At 38.2% G+C, this 27,141-nt stretch overlaps 2 protein-coding genes across 4 annotated transcripts; both read left to right on the top strand.

The window, feature by feature from the left end:
* On the top strand, positions 1–22,826 carry LOC122078139 (protein fluG). Of its 3 annotated transcripts, none has more exons than XM_042644010.1 (19): positions 1–344; positions 1,360–1,611; positions 2,970–3,037; positions 3,139–3,254; positions 3,360–3,465; positions 3,581–3,737; positions 3,816–3,911; positions 6,796–6,844; positions 7,802–8,073; positions 8,544–8,716; positions 10,742–10,862; positions 10,952–11,004; positions 11,080–11,209; positions 13,513–13,658; positions 16,043–16,231; positions 16,750–16,982; positions 17,967–18,109; positions 18,182–18,267; positions 22,692–22,826. In XM_042644010.1, exons 1-18 carry the CDS (start codon positions 171–173, stop codon positions 18,242–18,244), a joined length of 2,541 nt encoding a protein of 846 aa, XP_042499944.1. In that variant the 5' UTR covers positions 1–170; the 3' UTR covers positions 18,245–18,267; positions 22,692–22,826. The 3 variants fall into 3 exon arrangements, with proteins under 3 accessions (XP_042499944.1, XP_042499937.1, XP_042499952.1); XM_042644003.1 differs by lacking the exon at positions 22,692–22,826 and adding an exon at positions 20,451–20,887 and having other exon boundaries at positions 2–344; XM_042644018.1 differs by lacking the exons at positions 1–344; positions 22,692–22,826 and adding exons at positions 877–1,275; positions 20,451–20,887.
* Positions 21,546–24,332, top strand: LOC122078160 (expansin-A9-like). The gene is made up of 3 exons (XM_042644030.1): positions 21,546–22,496; positions 22,692–23,010; positions 23,711–24,332. Exons 1-3 carry the CDS (start codon positions 22,208–22,210, stop codon positions 24,018–24,020), a joined length of 918 nt encoding a protein of 305 aa, XP_042499964.1. The 5' UTR covers positions 21,546–22,207; the 3' UTR covers positions 24,021–24,332.
* The last annotated feature ends 2,809 nt before the right edge of the window (positions 24,333–27,141 follow it).

Genomic DNA, 27,141 nt, shown 5'->3' with positions numbered 1-27,141 from the left:
GACAGAGACTCCGATTTTCGTTCGCCCCATCTGTGTGCTAATCTGCTACATAGAAGACTCGCCGTAGGCCAGAGCTAGAAAAAGATAACGGTTTACGAGAGTGACCGCCATCGTTTGATTTGATATTCTCTGTGGTCCCGTGTGGGAGTATTTGGGAGAGGTAAGGAGTGATGGAGGTCGATAAGTATGCTGCGCTGAGGGAAGCCGTGGAGAAGATAGAGCTTGTGGACGGTCATGCTCACAACATCGTCGCTCTCGATTCCCCTTTTCCTCTCCTCCGATGCTTCTCTGAAGCCGACTCTGATCATGCCTTGTCCTTCGTGCCTCACTGTCTCTCCTTCAAGGTTTAACACTATCGAACTCATTTTCCATCTCTTCTACCAAAAAAAAAAAACTCATTTTCCATCTCTTCATCTCTTCCTCTTTTAATCTACTTTTGTCGTTCTTTAGAAAGTAGTGAGAAGTAGAACTTTGAGTCGAGACTAGTAGGGTCTCGAGACTCGTTGTTCATTGCTAGATCAGTATGAAGCTTGACTCGGAGCCATTTCATTTGACTCTCTCTGGTTAAAGAGAGGAAAACACTTTACAGGCTAACTTGGTTGGTTGATTTGATTAGAATCCATTAATCAGATGATAGAGTTAAACACCCCAAAATTCTGCAACCAACCTACTGTTGTCGGTGCTATTAACTACATCCTACGTAATCCGGTTCTTGCTTTAGACTACGTTCGGTTATCCAAAAAAATAAAAAAATGTATTGTAATCATCTTTTCGATTAATCTGATAACCTAAATTTTCCGATGTTCTTTTTTAATGTTTATACTCCAACCTTCTTGAAAACCAAGTGTAGCATTTGTAAAATTTGACCTTTTATTCATTTTGCTTTATATAATTTTTGGACAATACATAGCATTTTCCGTATTTCGTGGATTTTTTTTTTCTTCTGCGGAATTAATTTCCGTTATGCTCGGATTACGGCTGTGTGCTTTCGTAAATCTTGATTCCACTTTAAACCGAATGCAAATTATATCTAAGACCTTGCATTGTTTAGGAATAACCTAGGATTCGTGGTGTTCTTCATTCATGAATCTGGAAGGGAAACGAAGCTGTCTTTATCTTCCCTGTTTTGTTGATTGAACCCGATTTTGGCCTTTTCTGTTCTGCACCTGAAGTTGTCAAGAAAAAGAAAACGTTCATGCAGTTTTTACTTTTCTATGGAATATATTTGTGTCAGGAGTTTATTCAGAAGTGTTTTTAAAGGTTGGAGTGGTATTGGTGGGTGTCGTCACGACAAACACTACATTCGAATTGGAATTTCATATTCTTTCTCTCTGACATAACTGATTCTGTTGATTGCAGAGAAGCTTGCGGGATATTGCTGAATTGTATGGCTGTGAGGCATCCTTGCAGGGGATTGAAACACATCGTAGATCATTGGGATTACAGTCAATCAGTTCAAAATGCTTTGGAGCTGCAAAGATTGCTGCCATACTTATTGATGATGGACTTGAATTGGATAAAATGCATGAACTAGAATGGCATAGAAGTTGTGTTCCAGTTGTTCATAGAGTATTAAGGATTGAGGTTTTGGCGCAGAAGATTCTTAATGAAGTGAGAGATTCTACCATGCTCTTTTTTTTTGTCCTTCCCCTGACCACCCATAGTGATTTTGTTAAGCACTTAAGCCTACAAAAGTGTTCATGCTTTAATTGTTTTCTCCTATTCTGAATTAATAAAACTGATTTTTTTTTTTCAAAGAATAAAGAAGCAGAATACCAAAATGATAAAAGAATGGGCAGGATTACTAAATCAAGTGATTATCCATCAAAACATATTATACATTCAAGTGATACAATTGGTTTCCGAAATTTGTAAAAGTGAAGTTGCTGAACTGAGCCAGCATTTAGGACCAGCTGACCTTTATACTGCCATACCCTTCTAATCCCATTCCAACTGGAGCTTCTCTATTTTCTGAAATTCAGAAGATTCTCTCATTCCGCACCATCCAACATAGCAGAAATGCAAGTAGTTTCTGGATAGTACCTGATAACTCACATGTCTCAAGGAGCTCTACTGTCAGATTTTGAGGGGAAGCCCAAAGAGTCATGATAAGCTTAGAAAGTGAAACCAAATAATAGAGGCGAATGAGCAATATAACAGAAAACCAGTTGAGAAAATCTCTATGGCTCCTGTTTGGAGAAGAAGCACATCTTGACCAGACTATGACCTCTTCAAGTTTAGGCATCATGGTTGTGGACATGAAATTTGGGGAGGTTCAGATAAAAGTGATTAAACAAAAACATTGGAAGAGAAAAAAATATGACTATTCCCGTTGTTCATTGCTTGCAAGTAGGATGTTACTGTAAAAGTTCTGCCGTTGTTTGAATCCTGACCTTCTGTCCTCTCGGCCCTTAAAACTCCAATTGATTGGACTTCATACGTAGGTCTGAGAGGTTTGTCACTTCCCTATCCTTCCAGTTTCTTTATGGAGTTTGGCATGGTCCTGATAGTGAGATAACATTGCCTTCCTCTGATAGCTTCTCTCCTCTTTTTTGGGTAGAAAAATGGAGAAAGGAAGGAAACTCAGCACATGGCAAAATTTTCCTTGCCAAGTAGCTTGTGTGTGCCTTGAATGAGATATATACCTTTAGATGCTCTTAGAATTACTTCATGGCCCCTCTCCATGTTTTTTCGAGCTTCACTCCCCAAAGTGCCTTGTTAATTTGCTAAATGCTTCTTCTCTTATTCCTACCTTGATCCCATAACATAACTGACACCATCATTCACCTTGATACCCCTATTTGACCTCCTATTTGCAAAATAACATGTTTGGAAGTTTCGGAATTTCAATCATATTCTCAGTGTGAAAACTTTAACGGTAACATAGTGGTAATAGAATCATAGTTCCAATTTTTAGTTTGAATCTCTGATGTCATACTTTTCTTTCGTATTTTCTCTTTGCTTTTTAGGAGACACCAGATGGATCGGAATGGACATTGGATACATTCACTGAAATCTTTGTGGCAAAGTTGAAGTCATATCCTTTTAGATTATAATTCAGATGCCTTCTCTAATACCTTAACATTATCTACAAAGGGACTTATCTCTTTCAGCTAGTTTCCTTAGCATTTCTATTACTCTCGCAGATAGAGTTGTTTCCTTGAAGAGCATAGCTGCTTACAGGAGTGGTCTGGAAATTAATCCAAATGTTGACAAGAAGGATGCTGAGAATGGTCTTATTGAGGTCTTAAGTGGTATGGTATATTTGTGTTTAGCATACGCCAGCATTTTGAACATGTGTTTTTGATTTCTTTGTATTCGGCCTAATATGATTCCTCTATTTCCATTTCTGTTTTCAGCTGGGAAACCTGTTCACATCCAGAATAAAAGCTTTATTGACTATGTCTTCATATGTGGTTTGGAAGTTGCTTTGTGCTTTAACTTGCCAATTCAGATTCACACAGGGTATTTGTTAGAAAGTTTGAAATTGAATGCTCCTTTAGAAGTTTGTTTGTTGCTCTTTACTACTGGATTGAAATAATTCTTTACTACTGGTTTCCCTTATACTCTTGAGTAACAGTTTTGGAGATAAAGATTTGGATTTGAGGTTTTCAAATCCTCTTCATCTACGGGCCCTTCTAGAGGACAGTAGATTTTTGAAGTGTCGTATTATTCTTCTGCATGCATCCTATCCATTTTCAAGGGAAGCATCATACCTAGCTTCTGTTTATCCCCAGGTATGCCTTAAAGTCTTACCTATTGCACAGTTTGTTTTAATTCAAACTTGAGATATGCCACAATACCTTCACACTCAGGTCTACCTTGATTTCGGACTTGCGGTGCCAAAGCTTAGTGTCTATGGGATGAAATCTTCTGTGAAAGAGCTTTTGGAACTGTCTTCAATAAAGAAGGTATAAATTGTGGAAGGTGTTTATCTTTGTTAGCACTTTAGGTTATATTACACTGTAGTCCTGCTTGAAGAATCGTTCTTTTATTATTTTCTATTTCTCTTAATATATTTTTCTTGTGTAAAAATATAATGTATAAGAAAAGTGAGAATAAATGATACTCATAAATCATAAGTACATCTTCACTACCTATGAGATGCAACTCATATTTATCGTACATTGTACAATATAATTGTTTGAATTTTAAAAGTAACCGCAAGCATACGGATCAGTGTAGCTAACGGGTCGAACACAAGGAGAGCAACCACTTTATTTTTAGCTTCTTTTTGTAATGCGAAAGTATAGCGATTGATTATGGTGATCTAATTCTATCTACCGACCTAAAACAAATGCATCTAAAAGCGTCCTAACCAACACATCTAGGAAAATTGGAATTGAAATTGCAATAAAAATTGAACAACCTAACCATTAACATCTAGGAATTTAAATACTCAAGCCACGCAATTAAAAAGCAAATAAATGAAAGTAAAAGTGCTAAAATAAAAAGTGCTGAAAAATAAATAAATAAAATAAAAAGGGAAAAAAGCTAGAGAGAGGCACATAAGTAGGTATCTCTACTTAGCCCGAGGGATGCACCATAAATAATATGAGCTTTCCTACTTGACCAGAGAGTACTCTTACAAGGGCTTTTCTACTTGAATTTAGGGGAAGGGATGCAATATAAATAATCAAAATAAAATTCCATAGCTAAAGAGGGGCAAAGCCAATGCATAATCTAGCTATAAACCTTAGGGGAAAGGGAAAGCATCAAAGTAAGAACTGAAATTTAAATCTTAAATTAAGAATTGAAAGGGTAGTAAGAAGAGGGAATGAGAGGGGGGTGAGAAGACTGCTGTAGAAGCCTACTTACTTGAACTTGAATACTTGATTGAGATTTGAAATACTACTAGTACTAAAAATCAGACCTGGAATAAACCAAATCTGAAATTTCTAGTACTAGAGAAAACAAATCTGAAAAAGAAACTTGAACTTGAAAGGAGATGCTTCACAACTTGTTCTTGTCACCTAGAACTAGGAATTAAAATTATTACACCTTTGAATAACTTGAATAACATGACCCATAAAAAAAAAAAAAAAAAAAAAAAACATAAAAAAAAAATAAAAAAATTGCATTAATGAAATAAAACCAATTACAAAAGTGTTTAAAGTAAGAAAAACTAAGAAGAACTAGAACTAGAACTAGAAGGAGAGCACAACTAAAAATTAGAGAAAAAGAGAGCAAGAGAAGGACGACCCTTTAGGGTTTGGTCGACTCCCTTTTATAGGGAATAGGGGAGAGAAGAGGATGTCCAAGGGTTTCTTAATTGGGTGGAATCTCAATTGGTAGGTGAGATTTTTTAGATCCAAAGTGATGAGGTGGAAAATAGGAGAATAAAGAGAAAGAGGAACGAAAATATGGGAGAGAAGAGAGAAAACGTGTGAGAGAGAGCCCCACGCTTTTGGTTTCTAAAAAGTAGGATATTTTTAGATTCCATTTTGATGAGGTGGAGGAGAGAGAAGAGAGACAAGGAGAGATATCGTATGGGAGGGGAGATCCAACGAATTTCCCTTCTTTTTTCCTATTTTTTTCTCTCAATTTTAATTTTTTTATATATTTTCTCTCTCCTCCTTCACGTTTGGCAGCCTCTTTTGCTTTGAACGATTTTCTTCCTTGCTTGAATTGATTAGGGCAATCTTCTAATTGAGTTGGAAATTCTATCCATGCCCGTCTTTTTTTTTTTTTCTTTCCTATTTTTTCCCTTCAACTTGTGCACAACCCTCTTGCCCGACCTCCTTGCTTTAAGTGATGAGTAGGAGAGAAAAAAATCTTTCAAAAAACATCTCCAAAAAATGGTAGCCAAGAGGTTCGAACTTGAGACCTCTTAATAAGGAAGAGATTTTGCACACCACAACTCACCCACTACGCTAGGTAGTTGTTATTACCAAAAACGAATCTTCAATCACTTAAGGGTGTGGTCCATCGATCCTTGTTGGCATTTGGAATATTCCTTGTACCCCTAGGACAACTGCAGACAGGCTGGTTTTGCATCTCAGTTCAGTTCTGATCCATTATTCTTTTTCTGGCCCGAAAAGAATAATCACTTGTACAGGTGATCAAACGAATTTGTACTTTTAATTGAACATGTCCATCTTGCTCAGAATTTCGACCTCTTCGGAACCATGAAAAGAAACAAGACCTCTTTATGTGTAAAATTGGAGATATAGAGCCCCATAGTCCTTAAGGCCTTGAAAATATAAAACCTGCAAAAAGAGAGTAAAACCCAAGGTAGCTCCATTCTAAATGTGTAAAATGCATGTTTTACCATCCTAGATTTCACACATAAATGTGCTCATCAATAGTCATTCATATATTCATGCCCTTTGATATAGGCATCTCTGTTTTACATCTGTTCTATTTGACACAATGATCTTATCTGTATTAGTCTTTGTTGATTTTTTTTCCTCCAAGAAAGCTGATACTGGTGTTTGTTTGACCTAGTCTTTGGAGACATCCTGCAGATTGTGGATTCAAGTACCTTAAATTGAACTTGTTGATCCGAGTCTATTCTCAACCCCACCCACCCAAAAAAAAAACAAAAAAAAAAACCCAAAAAACCTTTTGATCTGGAGTCTGACTCTGTACAGCAATTGCTTAACTTGACTTAAGTATGCTGTGAGGTTGGCTATTAGGATTTATACAACTTCTGCATGCATATGCTTGTACTGATCTGATTTTAATTCTGTTGATGCTGAAAAACATGATCCTGGTGAGTAGCCGTGTTGGTTTTTCATTCACCTTAGGTTTTCATCTACAGTAAAGATTAATTGAAATCACTTTGGTTCACAGGTGATGTTCAGCACAGATGGTTATGCCTTTCCTGAAACTTTCTACCTAGGTATGTCTAAGTTCCTTTTCCCCTTGTATTGGTCCAATAGATTACTAATATTGATGATAATGTTACTTTATCAATGTACTGGATTCAGACTACAATTGTCTCTGTTGGCTGTTGATAATGTTACTTTTAAGGCAACAACTGTGTTTACCTTTCTGTTCTCGTACTTGTTAAAGAAGATATTAACTTTGATGTTAATGCCATTTTATGAAAGCATTGTGAATTTTGAACCAGTGCTATTGGTTGATGGTGTGGTCTGGCAAGATTTTTCTGGGATCATTACATTCATTGTGTAGGTGGAACTTCTTCTTTGTTTATAAAGTCTCTTCTTTGACTGAACTTGCTTATATTTTTCAATAAATATACTTCTGCTCCCAATAAAAAAATGGCACCTTTAGTACAAGGGATGAAACCATATAATTTAAATATGATTTCCAGGTTCAAAACTTGGAAACAGACTCTCCTGTGAAGCAGAGGGTAAGGCTGTGTACGCTTGCCCCTCCCAGACCCTGCAGTAGCAGGAACCTCGTGCACTGGGTTGCTCTTGTATTTACTGTGCCATTATGAGAATGAGTCACGTCTAGAATGATGAAAAATCTTACAATATAGATGTCATTTTTATGAACACAGAATATTACATTTACTAAATTGCATATGCCAGTTCAGAGAGAGATAATCAGGACATATGAACATTTATACATCATTAATTATGGACCTTGATTATAAGAAATTTAACATCAAATCCTTTTATCTCTCACTCTGTGTAATTAGCTTATGTGGTCAATTTAAGCTTTTGTAGTTGATTCATCTATTTATCGTTATATTTTTACACTTTGCACTATTCTCCTCTTTCTTTTTGTGTGAAATTTGTATTACGAGGGGCATTTCAAAGATTAGACTTGAGGCCCTATGGGCACTGTTATATCTTGATGTTACCACTTTTCTCATTTGATTATACAGGTGCAAAAAGAGCACGTGAAGTTGTTTTATCTGTTTTATGTGATGCTTGTGATGATGGTGATCTTACAATTCCCGAAGCTTTGGAGGCTGCTGAAGACATCTTTAAGCAAAATGCAATTCGGATGTACAATATTAGTGGGACTATCAAGACTGCTGATAATGAGAACGTTGTGTCCCATGACTTTGCGACAAAAGAGACTAACACTGTAAAGGAGGATACCGTATTTATTCGGATTATCTGGGTTGACACCTCTGGACAACACCGATGTCGTGTGAGTTCATTTTTACTTGGCATTAAACTTATATATCAATGCTATTGTTGTTATCATTGCCTTTTTATACTAAGTTATAAAAGTACCTTACATCATTATTATATCACAGAATATGAAGTTGAATATGGTGAGCCTTTTCAAGTTGGGAGGAGGATAACTTGAGTGAATTTGTGATCATAGGAATACGATAAACCAATATACTGAGTCTGAAAAACCAAATGCTGCAGGCAACCATACGGTGATTTATCGCTTGGCCAGAGGACAGCACTCTATGCTGTTGCTGGAAATTTCTTAACTAATTCCAAATGGTTAGGAGTTGGATAGGGTTTTTTTTTTTCGGAGGGTGTGGGGGGAGGGGGAGAGTTTACTCAGTTGGACAGGGATTGGATGATGATATGTTTCTGTTGCATGAATGAATGATATGGTGTTAATTAATATGGATTTTTTTAATTTAAAAATTATTTTTTCAGGCGGTTCCGGCGAAGCGCTTCCATGATGTTGTCAAGAATAATGGTGTAGGTTTAACTTTTGCATCCATGGGCATGACCTCTCATTCTGATGGGCCAGCTGATGGAACAAATCTAACTGGAGTGGGTGAAATCAGACTGATGCCGGATCTGTCAACCAAGTGGAGACTTCCATGGTACAGAAATTATGTTCTTGGAAGACAATTTCCATTCTTGGTTTCATCCTTTTTACTGCTTTATTGCCTCCAGTAGTTTCGTTTTCTTATGTCAGCATCCCTGCAGTCTGATATCCAAAGAAATTTTTTGCTTCTTGTCTCTTCTCCAGCATCCCTTTATTTTGTAAGGCTTGTTTATAAACCTAAAATGGTGCCTATTTAAGCTGTTTAAGATCCTTTCCTGCTCTGAAATGTTTCCCAATAAATTTTGATCATGATGATGAACATGATATACAATTTGCAGGAAATAACATTAGTGAATACCCTCCACAGTTATAAGTCTACATGTGAGAGATTTGATTATCTAATTTCCTTGCTGACTTAAACAATTTGCAGCCGAAGGTGAGGTTAGGCTACTCACTTAAGGATGTTGCTTATAGGACTACCATATGAATATTATGATAGCACAATGTTATTTACATGACAAGAATATTGCTCTAATATATCTTGTGGGGCCATTATGTAGATATGTTGGGAAGGACTTCTTCTCACAACAATTGATAAAACTTGTGCTGTCAATGTAATTGTTTTATAGCCTAGTCCTTGGACTTGAGGAACTGGCGTTTGTAAGCATTCATATTGCTTTTTTAAAATTCCTATGAGTGATGCTAATACGGGGCTTTATAATTAGTAGTATGTATGACCTGTAGACAGATTAATGAACAGCTTATAGGACAAAATCACAGTGAAAATAGAAGAACAGGGAAGAATATAAAGGGTTCAAATAACTTGACAACCAGCCCTTGGATGTGGCTGGAAATCAAGCCGAATAAGGTAGAGATCCTGCTGAATATATGCTCCGAAAATGGGGTTGATGCACTTCAAACTCATGGTCGAGTGGAGGCCTAGTGTGTTGCAATGGTTGCGCACAGCCCCTATGCTGTGTATGCCAATGGACCCTGGACTCTTGTGTTATCTGGTAGGCAAAGTGACTAGTGTGTTGCAAGAGAAATTTATTGCCCAATTCTGGGTCAATAGGAAGGGTTCTCATAAGGGGAACATGTTGGATCCATGTGTTCGTTACCGCTTCGCCTAAAATTTCAAACTAGTATGGAAGGGAGGTAGGAATTGCATACATCAACACTCCCCCATATGTGCAGGCCATCTTGGTCCTTGCACGTGACATAAGCGTGCCCGGAAAAAAGTGAGGGAAAACTCCCTTGGGCACTCACCAGGAGTCAAACTCTCAACCTCCCTGCTCTGAAACCATGTTCTTTACTACTCCACCTTAAAGCTTGAAATAGTAAGGAAGGGAGTTAGGAATTGTATACATCAGCACCATGCATGCAGACAATAGTTTGGCCATGGGAGAATTCTTATGAATTGGACATCATTTCACAGAGGTTTCTAACAGCTAGTAGATTTGAGGTGCTTTCTTTTGAAATAGTCTATGAACTTTCACAGAGGGGTGATATCTTCTTTTTGCAATATGCATAGGCTTAACATTGAGCATGGCCCATGCACTAGCCACCCTTAGGCACATCTATGGAGGGACTGAAGCAGGTTTAAGGTATTTGAAGGGGCTCCCATGTTAATGTTTCAAAACCCGAAAACTTGACTCAGGAGAAGTCTACTGGGTTTTGACTCCAGATCCAGGAATCATTTAATAAATAATATATTACATAATATGCTTAACATCTGTATAGAATGTAATGTTGTGTCATATATCAGATTTTAATTCATTCACGTGCATAAAGATGCTCTTTTAGTTATTCGTGTCTGCATTTATGGTTGAGGTGTCCTAACATTCTTCCTCACTTTGAAAAATGGAATTCCATATGGTGGTCTTGCAATTTGTAGAGGTTTTAATCTGATTTTTTATGAAGTGAAAAGCATACCATAGCTTTGATATTTTTGTGGGTTTAGTTAGTACTTTCCAATTATACTGGTGCATGTTTAGGTTTGATATTTTTGTGGGTTTAGTTAGTGCTTTCAAATTATACTGGTGCATGTTTTTCATATCAGACTTCTCACTTTTCTTGATAGGTCACAACAAGATGAAATGGTTTTGGCTGATATGCATCTTAAACCTGGCAAAGTGTGGGACTATTGTCCGAGAGAAGCATTGCGAAGGGTAATGAAAGTGTTGAAAGATGAATTTAACTTGGTAAGGCCTGAAGTCTATTATATAAAAGACATTGGATTTTTTAATTTAAACTTCGTTGGATTCTTGAACTTAAACTGCTCTATACACAGGAAATGAATGCTGGCTTTGAAAATGAGTTTTATCTCTTGAAGAACATTTCAAGGTATAATATAGTTCCCCTTCCTTTTAAGGATTTAATTATTTTGATTGGCTAGTGATAATTTCATGACCTTTTCAGTGAAGGGAAAGAAGAATGGGTACCATTTGATTCAACCCCCTATTGCTCCATGTCAGGATTTGATGCTGCATCCCCTATATTACAGGAAATTTACTCTGCTCTCCAGTCCTTGAATGTTCCAGTGGAACAGGTACTTGAGCTGGATTTATTTCTATCCTAGGGATTACTGAAAGCATTTTCCCTCTAGTGAAAGTTGTTTGATCAATGAAACCGTATGCTCTTTTTAATAGAGAATGTGCATTTTCCATCATTATATCTATAGTAAATGAGAAGGCTTGTATAGTAAAATTGGAAGGGTTGGTTGTTTTCCTTGAGACTCCTACCTTTAGAGGTTTTCGAATGGATTAGTAATGCTTTCCTTGGGAGGTATTAGGTTTAAAGAAATGTCTTATTTTTTATTTAAAAAAAAAAAGGGTGGTATGCAGTGCACAAGGCTCCCGCCACTGCAGGGTCTGGGGAGGGTCATAATGTCTCGCAGCCTTAACACCACTTCGCAGAGAGATTGTTTCCTGACTCGAACCCGTGAGGTCCACCCTCTATAAACATCTTTCTTTTTATATGGCTTGTTTATTGAAAGAAGTAAAAAAGTATAATAAGCTCGAAGACTTGTTGCTGGATATTAGTGACTACTGACCAAATTGGGAGCTTTCCTATTGTCAATTCTTTTTTGGGGGGTGAATAATAAATGCATTATAATTCTCGCCCCTAGGGGACCTCGCACATGCGGGAGCCTTGCCCACCAGGTAACCCCTTTTTTAGTATTAAATGCATTAAAAAAAAAAGGGGAGGGGGAATATAATCCCAAAGGGGAAATTACAAACCCAACAAGGGTAACAAAAGCCCATGAAAGACTACAACCAAGGCTCACATGAGCTAAGAGACTCAAAAACATGTCACTAACAAGCCCATTACAAATTTACAACTCAAAGCCTACATGGGCAAAAGACAAAACAAGGATGCCCATTACAAGCAAGGGCAACCAAGTAAGTTCCAGTTAGGGTTCCACAAACCCTAACAAACTATTTCATCTCTTCATCTTCTCAGCCGGCAAGAGGGCACTGCCGTCAAGAGTGAAGCCATAGTGCGGGGTGTTGGCCTTGTGGAGGGCCACGACCAAGCAGACAGCTGGCCTAGCAAAGGTGACACCCATGGCGGAGGGCAACAATGAAGTGGCTGCCGACCGAGCATAGATAGGCGGTGGCTGGCCTTTCAGGGCTGGCTGGCGACCAAGCGGCAGCAATGCAAGATGGCAACTGGGGAGAGAGCAGGCGAACGGGACTGGAGGCGTTGAGGCTGTTGGCAAAGTGGGAAACCAAACGAGCCTAGACAGGCCTACGGGGATGGTAACCTTTGGGCCGGCGGCCAAGTCGCAACTCCAACCAACGATGCTCCAACCAAAGATGAAGGAGCAGATAAAGGGAGGTGAGGAGGAAGAAAAAAGAGGGAGAGAGGGACAGCATGAAGAAGAGAAAGAGAAAGAGCAAGCAGGAGAAAGGGAGAGAAGGTGCGAGGGAGAGGATGAGAGAGGAAGACGAGAGGCGCGGGAGCAGCCCCGCCTCACGGCCAGGCTGCTCCTGAGCGGCTGCTGTTGCTGGAGATTTTTCTTTTCCTTCGCTTAGGGTTCAGGAGGAGAGCGAGGGTCCTCTGTTCAAACTTAACCCCATCATGAGGAGCAGGACCTATTGCCAAAGTCTTATATCTAGGGTTTGACATTCTTTTCTTGAAACTAATGAAATATTTATTATTTTTCAAATTTTGGTGATTCTTTATTTCCTTGAGAAAATGGAAAATCTATGAATCACTGACAGAGAATTCCTGTGTATTTCGTGACGAGGTATTACTTACTTATGGGGCAGGGTTTCCCATGACGCCCGAGTACTAATTTGGGCATATGGAAGGGGTGGGTTACGTATCATAAATAAGGGATTTTATGGAGGAGAGAGTTTGGGGCCCCCATGTATGTGTCTTGGCCTCTAATGGAATCTGCAAGACAGTGTTGTGCAGATACTTTTTCGCTTTATTTATTTGCAGTTAAAAAAATTAAGAAATTCTCCATTAGGCCTTTCTGAATCTAGATTTTTAAGTTGTGTCGTTACATATTTTCTATTGCTACCTGAATTTGAATTTCTCAGCAGAATGTATTTGTGGTATTCTCCTATATATTGGGTACCACAAATCAAATATTTTCATTTACTTCTTAGTGGGAAAATTCTCATTTCATGAACTCATTATCAGTTTGCCTTCTTTCTTTCTTGTCCTCCTTCCCTTTCTAATTTCTCTATCCATCTCTATGAGCTCTGTTGTGATTGATTTGATTCTGTATAGCTCAAATTTATTAACCCCACCACCCCCCCCCCAAAAAAAAAGAAAATCATATTTCAAATAAAATACTTAATTTTTGTTCACTTCCTTTTCGCTTCTTTAATATTCCAGATTCACGCAGAAGCAGGTAAAGGTCAGTATGAAATAGCACTGGGACACAGAGTTTGTACTCTTGCTGCTGACAACTTGGTTTTCACCCGTGAAGTTATTAGGGCTATTGCAAGAAAACATGGGTTATTGGCAACTTTTGTGCCAAAGTGAGTGTACAAGTTTCTTGCTTTTATATTAATACTACTATCAATAGTGCGATACATGTCTCTGTTCCTCATAACTCTTATGATTTTGGAAATCTTTTCACAGACCATTCAGCTATTCTAAACTTTCTTATTGATTTTACTATAAAAAAATATTAATTTCTCTAGTATTTTTGGAGGGAACTTCTTTCAAAGAAAAGAAATAATAGCAGGTTCAGTATTTTCTGTTAAATGTATTACCATGGTGGTGTTCACAGCCTCTTTCTTTCTTATTGCGAGGGGCATTCAAAGTAATCGATTTGTTGACTTTGTATATTTTATATATTTTTTTTGCTTTAGTTTTTGTTCTTCACTGTAGCACAGACTTGTTGAAGTCAGCTATTTGAGCATGCTACAATGATTGCTGCTACTACGTCTATTTTCATTTTTGTTATCTTATTATTATGCTCTCTCTAACCGGTCCTCTATGTTTTTAGGCACATGGATGGCTGATCTTGATGATTTAACAGTTGAACAGTAAAGCACCCTTTGCGTAGTCCTCATGTTGAATTTTGTGGCCTATCTCACTTTGTCCCACCATTTTGTCGCTTGCTGTTGTGCATTTCATGCCATCTAACAGTAGAGGGATTGATTTGGCAATAATAACTGTTAGATAGTGGACTATGAGGTTGGAAATCTGCGAAGATTTGAAGCCAAAATCCTTCCCTAATCATCCAAATCTTGAGAAAGATTGTGCCATGTGGTGTAATGCTTTTGAGCTGAAACCTACAATGAGTCAAGGGTGGGGACAATAATATGACCACAAATTTTATTCCAAACAACCTTCCACACAGAGGTTTCTTAGGGCCTTTTAGTGAAGGCTCTCCAAATGGTCCATGTAAGGAGCTTGCAACCATCAGAGGTACAAGGGGGAAGTTGATTGTTGGCGATATGACTCAGTTGGCCAAGCCACAAAAATCTGGCATGTGGCATGTTATGTATGAACACAGATCTGACTGAGCATGAATACACCCATTGACTAAATGTGATAAAGGAAATATACATATGGCTAGATTAGTTGACCTTTTCCATATATGGCTCTCAGTGGATCAGATTTATCCGAGTCTCTATTTGCGTTCAATCTGATTAAGCAGGACACGTATAGTGTATACAACAATATCCAACCTGTTTAGGATCCAACAGTTTACACCTGATCTGGTGTTTTTTTTTTTAGGGAAAAAGAAAGCTGCCTGGTCGCAGGGCTTCTGCGGCCAGACACAGGGGGGGTGCAAAACTACTGCCTCACCCCCTGTGAAATAAAAATCCATTCTTGTTGATGCCCCTGTGCGCTCTCATTGGCCCCCACACCAGTGAGCCCCCACCCCTCACTGGTGTGGGGGTCATGTGACTGGGCAGCGATCTCTTGCTCCTTTTTATAATATAAAATGTATGGGGAAGTGTTTCATGTGGGGGAATGCGGCTCCTGCACATGTGCAAGGGCCAACGAGAGTGCACGAGGAAGCATCAACAGAGGCGTCATTTCCATTTCATGGGGGGAAGGCTGGTCATTTGGCCCCCATGTGTCTGGGCACAGGCCCACAGAAACCGTTTTCACAAAATGTATTATATGTATTTTTGTTTCCTTATGACCACTCCATTAACTAGAGGTCTTAGGTGTAATTTGTAAGAAAATAAAAGGTATGTAGTTCCATATAACTGAAGTTCACTCTTTTGTTATTTTTGTAGTATATTTTATGGGAAAATGAACTCTGTCCAGGAGCATAGCATACACTTGCGCCTCCCTGGGTCTATCTCTTTCCTCCCCCTAGGAAATGGCATATATGCCCCCTGTCGTGGGAGGAGGGAGATAGACTCAGGGTGCAGTGTACACTACATTCCCAGACTGAGAACACAATCCCATATTTTATAGGAAAATTCTGGCTGGGTGCCCATCCACCACTATAGTGATCTCTTGGATTTTTAGTCAAACATTTGTGGTTATCTGCTTTAATATTTGGTCTGTATCTGGTATGCACATATCCACTCCATATCTGACCTGTTTACAACCTCACTTCCATAGCACTTAAAAGAACTATTTATGGCATTGTATGATTGGGATTATTTGACTAACCTGAGAGGATGGAATGCAGTTTCCCATGATAAATACAATTATTAGATTTTGAATCCCCAGTAACTCTGTTATTAGCTTATACCTGGTTCTATCAGCAACTCAATTTGTGTTCTTCCAGAATTTGCAATTGCTGCTTCAATTTTTTGTATTTCATTATGTTGGATTAAAAATTTGTTTGATAGATATTCTCAAATTAGATCTAAACTATGCGCTTTGAGAACCATACAAAACTAACTTCTTTTGTACATTGCATGGCTGTTCCTACATACTTCCTTAGGTACTCATTGGAGGATTTTGGCTCTGGATCCCATGTACATTTGAGTCTGTGGGAAAATGGAAAGAATGTATTTATGGCAGCTAGTGGATCATCTAGACATGGAATTTCCAAGATTGGAGAGGAGTTCATGGCTGGAGTTCTTAATCATCTTCCTTCAATCCTAGCATTTGCCGCTCCACTTCCAAATAGGTTAAGGATATTGCTGCTTCGTTGTAAATTGATTATATTTTTTAATTCTCTGATATTATTATTTCTTTATTATAGTAAGGACTGAGGATTACTAACCAAATCGAACTATGTCTGTGAAACCTAAGAATTTGCACTAATTTTGCAAGAGTTTCTTGGTCACATCCACTTCACTGTTGGAGATGCAATTTTAATGTATGATTACTTGTCTCTCTTGCTAAATATTGAATTTGACTACTCTTGTTGTAATTATATGGAACACCATTTACAAATCAAATCCTTGTGCCATGTCATCCGAATTCTGAGGGCTCTTAGTGCATCCAAATGATTTTCATATGGGTCTTTTAATTTTGTAAAAAAAAGTTCAATAAAAAAATATTAAACAGTGAATGATTAGCCTTGTAGCAACGTAAGGATATACAGAATTTAGGCTTATTTCAAAATCAAATGGTCATTTTTTTGATTGATGCTTCTAAAATTTATTCATTATTTATCGATGTCATGGCTTTATTCATCTGCAGTTATGATCGTATTCAACCAAATACATGGACTGGGGCATACCGTTGCTGGGGAAAGGAAAACAGAGAAGCTCCATTGAGGACGGCATGCCCACCTGGAATAGTGGAGGGACTCGTAAGCAATTTTGAGATTAAATCCTTTGATGGGTGTGCAAACCCATACTTGGGCTTGGCTTCAGTAGTTGCTGCTGGGATTGATGGCCTCCGGAGGCATCTTAGCTTGCCTGAACCCATTGGTATGTTATGTAAAGTTTAATCCTGAAAAATGTTTCTCCTTGCTCATTTACATTGACATGAAATTGTTATTCCTAGGCCTAGAGAAGTTCAAATTTCGTCATGCTTAAGCCATCTGCTTTCCTACATAAGTTCTCTGTATCCAAAGTGTAAAGATATTAATGAGCCTTATAGTATTATAGCAAGGGATAATGATTCACTCTCTCCTTCTACCTTTTCCCCCATACCCTGTAGTTTTCTTCCACCCGGGCTGATGGTTTGCATTTGACTCTGGGATAGAGGGAGGGGGGCTCCCTGTAACATATGATATATGTCTTAGACAGAATTGATTTTTTCGGAAAAAAAGTTTAAAGTATTATAATGACTTTACAGTGGTCAGTTTGGTCTGAAATTTGAATATGATGGCACGGACAGTATGTCTACCAAAATGAACTGCCATCGAAGCTCTAAAGGCTCAATGGAACTCTGCTCCTAGGTAATGGTCATAATTGATTGTAAATTCTCATTACTTATTAAAGAAAAGGTATTATAATATTTAGTGTTTTTCTTTAGGAGTCACAGACGATCTCTTGTTGTGCTTTCCTATCCATTGAAACCTAAAAGCATGAGCTAAGTTAAACACTATTTTATCTTACAAATTTTTGGTGATAATTCTTTGTGAAATTTGTATATGTTGTTACTTCACATACCATTGAATCTCTCATTCTAGCCCAAGGGCATATGGGTTGATAAGAGAAACTAAAGAGGACCGTTTGCCCAAAAAATATAAGTTACATAGAACCTTCTTTTCCCATTTTAAATTGAAACCACTGAAATGGGCTTGCCAACTTTTAATTTGACAGAACAATTTCTTTTTATTTGGCATAACGACCTGTTGAGTCTTCATTTCCCTTAGGATCCGTAAATTAGAATTGTTTCTTCTGTGTAGATCATATTTAAGAGTATAATTTTTTGACTTGACTTCTTTGTCATACTAAATTATGCAGAAACAAACCCTTCTAGCCTCCATGGAGAAATTGAAAGATTGCCACAAAAACTTTCTGAATCTGTTGAAGCTCTTGAAAAAGACGAGATTTTAAGGGATCTGATCAATGAAAAGCTTCTGACAGCTGTAATTGGTGTTCGCAAGGCAAGTTCAACCTCCAAAACTTGATTTCCAAATGCATGATAAGGAAGCTCACTGTGATGCTTTCTTTTGCAGGCAGAGGTTAACTACTATTCCAAGAACAAGGATGCTTTCAAGCAACTTATACACCGCTACTAGTGAGCTGACAAGGTTTCAAACAGGTATCTTCGATTTGAATTTTCAGCTTAAATTTAAGCCTCTTATATTTCTTATGACTACGCATGCATAAGTTTACTTGAAGGTTGTAATTACTATGTAATGGTGGTCCATCTATTTTTGGTCATCAGATTTGTATCTAACTAAACTACTAGTGTGACCCCTGTGTTAAATATAACAAGTCCGACAGATGATGTTTAGGTCAGCTGGCTGACTTAAAATCTGATCTGAACCAACAGAAGGTTTACCTCGCTGCTAGACATTATTGCATAAAAAAATTGGGTCAGACATCCTGCAGCTTGGATGAATTTGATTCAACATAAACCCAGACTATATTTTTAATTAAAAAAAAATATTGTTTGAATTTTAAATATACTAGCCATTTGTCCATAATTCACATGAGGAAAGACCTAAACAACAAACATAATTTGAATTAATTGTCACTAGAATTTAACGGCGGTAAGGCTGCGTACATTATGACTCTCCCCAATGGCAGGCGCCTCATGGACTGGGTACGCCTTTTTTTTTTTTTTTTTTTTTTGTCACTGGAATTTAACATAATAATTTATATCATGCATTAAGAATGGCAGCGCATGCATCTTCAGGGTCCAGTGCCTCATGCTGCTCTAGTTTACCCAATACCTCAACGGAGTCCATTTACTATAGAAAATGACCCAAATGCTCTTGATATATTGATGGTGCAATAAAAGTTTAATACATAATTTGGTCAGCATTGCATTGGCAAGTTACTGATTTTTTAGTCCACTGAATACAAGTAGAGGGGACATAGATGCCAAAATACCATTAGCATATTTTAATGGAGGTCAAATGTGACCCAAACAGGAGCATGTTAATTTATTGAACACATTGATAGTGTCCATTGACATTACAAAAGGACCAAATGCCTTTTCCAATCCATTATAATGGAGGTCAAGATAGGATCAGATTAATTTCTTGTTGGTTTAGATAGAGTTTCGCATTTAATGCCAAAAGAGGGGGGGGGGTGTTATTCTCACCCTAAACATATTGATTGGGTTTTCTAGTCTTAAAACAACCAATTTTGCTAACAACCTGGCTTGGAAGGGTGGTTATTGTCACCCTAAACATAGTGATTGGTTTTCTAGTCTTACAAAATAACCAATTTTGCTAACAACCTGGCTGTTTTGTGTAACATTACTAACAATTTTTTAGATTTGAATCTTAAGGCCAGAACAGACTTATTTTGTACTATATTTTCACGCAGCCCCAGTGTGGTTACAAGTAAAGTGAAATGAAGTGAAATTAAAGCAATCAGCAAAATGTATATTTTTCTAATCATGGTTGTATAATTAACTTTGAAATTTACTAAAAATGTAATCAAACTTCAATACTTCAAATAGATTTCTTCTCCCTTAGCGACACACTGTTATTAAAATCTAAGCTTGGTTGAAAAATAAAGTAAAATCCAGTTACTATATGTAGCAATTTTTTTGAGTGAAATACACAACTGTGGTTGACCATGAATAGTGAAGTCTCTTTTATATATATATATATATATATATATGTATATATATATTTTTTTTTTCACTTCACTTTTCTTCAACCATGGATTTAAGGATCCGGATCCTCTCCAGCATTTTGGCTTAGTCAACTCAGGATTGCATGGGACCTATATGAGTTTTAAGCCAATACAGGGTGCTTGCAATATTACTCTGTTTACCCTCAGTTTTGCCCTAACTTGGCCAATCCTGGCCAAGACTTTTCCTAGTTGACTTGATATCAGATCAGGATCAGGCCAATCCGATCCCAGAGTCCACGCTCTGCCCTTACTTGCAGTTACACAGAGCCATAGTGTTTTTCATTTTAAGGAATGAATTAGGGTTATAGAAATTCTACCCCCAAAAAAATCAAGGTTATAGAAACACTAGTTGTGTGTAGAATAATTTCAAACATAGGCAACAGTGTGTCTCAGTTCCTTGACTATTACTATAAATAGTCATCTTGTCTTGTTTTTGCAATGGATCCCAGGTTTGTTTTGGTTCTTATACTATCAATTCCTAGAGTTTTATTATCTGAAAACTCATGTATCTCCCATGGATTTGCATGTACTGTGATTTTTACAGGATTACCTAGATTTACATGAACTTTAACTTAGCATTTAAATAGAAACTATAGTTTAGAACTTGAAACTAATAACCGAGGTTTGCAGGTGCTGATCCCCGCAAAAAGCAGACCATAAGGCTAGAGGTCAAAGGGGATGCCCTGAAGTTGGCTCATTGGCTAAATCATCAGTTTATAGTCTGATCATGTCCTGAAGTTGGCTCATTGGCTAAATCATCAGTTTATAGACTGATCATGTCTTTTATTTCTTTGATTTTAGATGTTCCCCATGATGGGGATGTGGTGGATTTCATAGGATTTCCTATATGCATAAGTTTATTTTATTGGATCAGGTCGGAACTAATTGAATAAAGGGGGAGGGTTCCCCGTGCCCTAGTATGGGCTGGGATCTTACCATTGGTGGCACAGAGAATGGTGTTATCCACATGGGATCCACATGTTCAATTAGAAGGTGTAAGTTATATTGGTGCTTTGGAAACTTTTTTCCATAATAAATAAAATGAAAAAGAATAAACTTTTCTCCTACTGGGAACCAAGTAACTTATTCACTAGTTACTGTGACGTCACGATGTCGCCTAAGCTGTACTTGGTATGCACCTCCCGGGTAATACTAATTCTTCAGATAGATTTGCATTGTGAATAGTACTGCCTCTTTTGGTTGTAATGTATTGGCCTAGCATCACCTTCCACCCACAACCCCCCACACCAACCCCCCCCCAAAAAAAAAAAAAAGAGTACTTCATTCTTGTTGCAGTGCATCAGCCAAAAGAAGTCATTGCTTATCTCACAGGTGGAGTCTGGGCACTGGATCCTCTATAGGGGGAATCCAAATTACAGTTATATTAATTCTTCATTAGTTACTGCTACGGCATGATGTCGCCTAGGCTGTACTTGGTATACACCTCCCTGGCCTCCATCATTCTTCGGATAGATTTGCATTGTGAATAGTACTGCCTCTTTTGGTTGTAATTTATATGCCTATAGTATCAACCTCCTAACACCCCAAAAAAAAATCGAATAAATCAAAAGGAGGGAGTGGTGGGGGGGGGGGGGAAGAAATTTTTGTGTGTGATTTGGCTGAGGTTCACAGAACTATGAATTTAGCTTCCCCCCAACCCCCCCCCCCCCAAAAAAAATCCAAAAAAAAAAAAAAGGTAAAAAAGTAGTATCATATTTCATAGCGATGCTTTGAGAAGTGAATTTCCCAATCGGCCCAAAATTTTCTGCATTTTGGACTTAAATCCCAATCTAGATTATTACATGGTTGGTCTATGATTTAGTGTTGTCCATCCTGATACCTGTAATTATGGGTTGAATCGGTCCCTGCCGATGAATCAATCTGTATTGGGTTGGAATCTGTTGAAATTGATCAGCATCGGTCTGAGAACCCTTAGAATCAGCCGCTTTGAAATTTCCAGAGTCGAGATAAATCATGGCCGATCTGACCGATGCCTTTCAAATGTTTGAAACCATTTATTGAATTTAAAGCAACCAAAACTTGAGGGTGGCTTAATTTATCCAAAGTGCCAAATGCAGCACCAAACCAGTAAGTACTGGACCTAGCCTTGCTGTAATAAGGAAAAAATAAACTACATCGGTTTGGAGGCAGTTTCGGATATCGAGAGAAAAGGAAGGCCTCAAGGAAGAGCCATGAGCCGTTCCATTTCGGCCTAATTCACTGGTATCCCCTCTTTCTGCAGTTGAAACTAACTCAACCTCAAAATATATATACTGGTAAATTTAAACGGCAAGAGGGAGGCAACCTATATATTATGTAACTTTCTTTCAAGTCTCTAAACCAGCTGGAAAGACCATTCAAACGCCTTCAATTCAACCTCTGCCAAAATGGCATCGCCTTGGTGCAACCTCTTGTCATTACTCATCCTCCTTGCGCTTGTCCTCCAGGAGGTCCAAGCCATCGGCCACCATCGTGGAATGAAACCCCATGGTGGCCACCACCCCGGCCGCCACCACATAGCTGCACCCTGGCGCCATGCCAAGCGCTGGTACCACGCCAACCGTGGTCGCCATACACAGCCGATTCACAAGAACCACAAACCCAAGTTCAAGCCTGGACCCTGGGTGATGGCTCATGCTACCTTCTACGGAGGCAGCGATGGCTCAGGAACAATGGGTATGCTACTTGAATATATTTAGGCTGTGTTTGGTATGCACTCTTGGAATAGATTTTGGGTATAGCAAAAAATCAAGAATATGTTATATATTGAGAATGTAAACCAAACACAACTTTAGTAAATTCGTGTATTATTTATAAAAATTATTTCATGCTTGTATATATAAATGAAAATAATGGATTTGTTCATCGTAGGGGGTGCATGCGGTTATGGTGATTTGAACAGCCAAGGGTATGGGTATCAGACAGCAGCACTAAGTGAAGCTATGTTCAATAAGGGGTCGACATGCGGGTCGTGTTATGAGATCAAGTGTGTGAACGATCCCCAGTGGTGCAAGCCAGGGCAGCATTCTCTCTTTGTTACTGCCACCAACCTTTGCCCACCAAACTACCAGCAAGCGTCTGACAATGGAGGATGGTGCAACCCACCCCTCCATCATTTTGATCTCGCCCAGGCTGCTTTCCTTCAGATTGCCGATTATAAGGCCGGCATTATTCCCGTTCAGTATCGCAGGTTAATCACCATTTTCTGCAACATTGCTTTTCTACATTCTTTTAGAGTCCAGATCAGCTCCTCATAATACATACATGATGTGATTTCTTCCCAAAAACAAAAAAAACAGAAAAGCTAAGCTCTATCAAACACTCTTGATGGTGAGAATGGATCGATTGTATGAATGTTCACTTAGATGTACATTTGAGAGAATCATCTTTCCACCTTTTTAATGACAAAAAAGTGGAATAGATGTTAGATACTGACATGTACATCCAGGTGAACTTACTTGCAGAGGATCCAAACTTCAAGACTCCTATAATTTTACCCAAAAATAAAAAATGAAGTTCAATTCTTCTATACATACTTCTCTTGTCCCGGCCCTTTTGCTTCCATAAATACCCTTCTTCACCTTGTAAATAACAGTAAATAAGATAGAGGTGTTGGCTCTTAGCACGTGGATGCAGGTGAACAAACGTGCAAAATACTTAATGGAATCGAAACCATCTCTGGATTGATCAGAAGATCCTTTCAATTGGCTAGAATCCCTTACTTGAACGAAAATAGATCTTGTGGATTCATATGAATATTTGACGATACATCTGTACATTGCTAAAAAACCGATCATTGCTTACCAACCACACATTGTCTAACCAAATCCAATTCTCTCTGGATACGTTCCTATTAAAATGGTTTTACATATATGGGTGCATGCATGCAGGGTATCTTGCCAGAAGCATGGAGGAATTAGGTTCACCATAGGAGGGAGCCCATACTTCACACTTGTTCTGGTATGGAATGTGGGAGGCGCCGGAGACATCAAGAGTGTGAAAGTGAAGGGTGATAAAAATGTGCCATGGACAGAAATGTCACGCAACTGGGGAATGAATTGGCAAACCGGTACTGTGTTGGTCGGTGAGTCACTCACCTTCCGAGTCGTGGCTAGCGACGGGAGGACCAGCACCGCCTGGCACGTTGCTCCACGCAACTGGCAGTTCGGCCAAACCTACGAAGGCAAGAACTTCAGGTAATCATCATCATCATCATCGACCCTGCCTCGCGATCGATCTCATTTCTAAAAGCAGAAACGCAGCCCCCACTGACTTCCGTTATATGTATTCCTTCCTCCTGCTCCTGGAGTAGCTAGTATACTCTTTGTTTGATTTATAATTGCCGGTGTGGGCTGGTTTTGGTCAAGATTGGAGATTTTTATTTTTTTTATTTTTTTGGGTAAATAAGAATGGTGAGGCTGTTACATGTTAGTTTCACAACGTGTTTGAAAGAGCAAGCTGGTTGCGCATTGAACAAAAGGAGAAGAAAAAAAAAGATGAAACATTGATTAATTTATGTGTTTATTTCACTTTACAATTTATGACTCTATTGCCTGTAAAGAGATGTCAATGTATTTTCATTTGATTCATCGTTTAAATGGACTGTTTCCCAGAATGCATAGTCTTAAAGCATGGAATTGGAGATCAAATTGGATTGAAATCGATCCTAAGAACCTTACAATCGGCCCTCAGATCTGAAAAATTTTAGGTTTCTCTAGCATGAATCAGTTGTGTCAAATTGACCAAAATTGCGATCAATCATGGCTACCACTCTGATTCCTATTTTATAGGGTCCTAATGCCAAAGATCCCTTATCATATGTTCATATTGGCTTATGAGATAAGTTTTCAACCTATGATAGTATGATGTGAGGTGTCAAGTGTTTAACCCCCCCCCCCCAAAAAAAAAAAAAAAGGTTGTTAAGGATAAAGGAGGATTACTATATGCACCTATAGCCTTGCCTGATACCTCAACTAGCTCCTAAATTCAATGGACATATTTTTTTTTTTTTAGGAGCAAGTTTCCCGGTGTGTAGGGTGAATGAGGGGTCATCAAGAGCATGAAAATGGCAATAGGGGTATTTTTGTGAGGTTCACAAACCCCTAGACTTTAGGATTAGGCGGTGAATTCAAGAAAACTTTAATTTAATTAAAGTAAACTTATTCTTAGCTAAATGGGGCAGATACTTAGACCTTGCTTTACTATTCAATTTTATTTGAAAACGTGTTTGTAGTTAACTCAAAATATCCCTGTCTTTTTCTCACCACTTTTTCTAAAATAATTTTTAGCTTACCTCTTGGTAGTCATATAAAATGTGTCATACAACTAATTTAATTAAAGTAAACTTATTCTTAGCTAAATAGGGCAGATACTTAGATCTTGCTTTACTATTCAATTTTATTTGAAAACGTATTTGTAGTTAACTCAAAACATCCCTGTCTTTTTCTCACCACTTTTTCTAAAATAATTTTTAGCTTACCTCCTGGTACTCATATAAAATGTGTCATATAACTTTGTTTTTCCATTTCAAATGCCTATATGACATCAATCACAAACATCAACTAACTTTTCTAATTGAAGCTAGTCATAATTTTTTTTCAATTTCGCTATTTTTCACTTTTAATACTGTAAGGACACAATTTGATGTAGCTCTTTACATCCTTGAATCATGTGGATTTGCAAGAACGAGACTATAGCTTCAACTAATTGCAATTAGAAAAATTTATCGCACCACCCACTAGAGAATGTCACTATTATAAGAACACTCCCTCTGTTTCACCAAATTAGATTTAGGGCCCGTTTGATAACGTTTCAAGAAACGCGTTTCTGCAGTTTCTATTTTCAGAAACAGCAGAAACGGAGTAAAAAGCGTTTGATAAAACTGTTTCGTTTCACTTATTTTCAGAAATAGAAATAGAAATTTTTACTTATTTATGGTTCAAGAAACGACCTAGGCGAAACAAGTTGCCGTTTCTAGAAACGACTTGTGGTCATTCTTTCATTGGTTACTATCGACTTCTAAAAACATGACTTATCAAACACCTTTAATTCCATTTCTGTTTCTAGAAACGGAAATTTATGTTTCTGTCGTTTCTTGAAACAGAAACGGCAGAAATGTTATCAAACGGGTCCAGATTCTTTACCCGTCATTCACTGTTAAGGAATATACCTTATATGATGATATCAATTACTATAGTTTTTTTTAAATACCAAAATACCTTTAGTGGATGTAAAGTACATAAAATACCCATGTAATGGGTCTCATCCCCATATCAGACCTAATATATCTTTCTCCTATCGATTTGATTATCGATTTGGAACCACAATCGTGCAGAGCAACGGAGATCACGACGATAGCGCATCGGTGACGGATGGTGTTGGTCGCGGCGAAGGCTTCTTCTTCCCCAAATCGTTCTTCACTATTATTAAACCCTTCTCTCAACAGTAACCCCCTGCGTTTCTTCTCTGCAGGCGAAACCCCACGAGCAACATCACAAATCATCACCATCTATCAAAAGAACGATGCACGCTTACAAGAATAATTAAGGAGTCCACTATGAGAGAACCAATTTTAGACTTGCTTCAATGGAGTGTATAAATCTCTCTTAATAGATAGAGAAGAAGAAATACCCAAAAATCCTAGCATTCCATAACATAATGTTATTATCCAGAGGAGCTCCACTGATCCCCGCAGGTAGATCTTGCTGCAACCTCTTGAAATCCCACATCGGTCAACCTCTTCCTCACAAGTGTCGACATCGCTCTCTTTCCTTCGTTGGAAATTCAATGCTTAATTACCGACGATTATACCCTATTTCTTACTAAAACTTTGGTTTCAGATAGAGAAAAAAAAAAAGAGACGAAACTGTGAGAAATCTAGAAAATAAACCAAGTGGGTAAGGTTTTTCTTTATTCTTTAATGGATCATTGCTCTTCTGCAGGCGAACAAACGCTCCTCTAGTCGTACTCTGTAAACGAACCAACCGCCAGGTTCGCCAAGAGTCTGAGAATATTATAATTTATTGGAATTTCTTCTGGTTACTGGTTCAGGAATGTCACCTAATAAACTGGGCGAGGGTTCATGAAGAAGAAAATGGGGTCCAATGCCTTCCAACCCCTTGCAGTGGTAGCATGAAAGAATCAAACCTCATAGTTCATGGCCACTGGGACGATCTTGTCGATTAATTCTGCAAAAGTGCACTAAACCTCAAAAGAAATGGCTCACAACATGTGATGCCCTCAACTGCAAGGTGAAGTGATGGAGAACACCGCCGACGGTGGCGTTGTGCTGGAAATTGGGTCTCTCTCTCTCTCTCGGGCG

The sequence above is a fragment of the Macadamia integrifolia genome, chromosome 1 (assembly GCF_013358625.1).
Source record: "Macadamia integrifolia cultivar HAES 741 chromosome 1, SCU_Mint_v3, whole genome shotgun sequence".
In the NCBI taxonomy this organism is placed as follows: Eukaryota; Viridiplantae; Streptophyta; class Magnoliopsida; order Proteales; family Proteaceae; genus Macadamia; species Macadamia integrifolia.
Note: the sequence above shows the minus strand (reverse complement) of the source record. Positions and strands in the feature narration are given on the sequence as shown.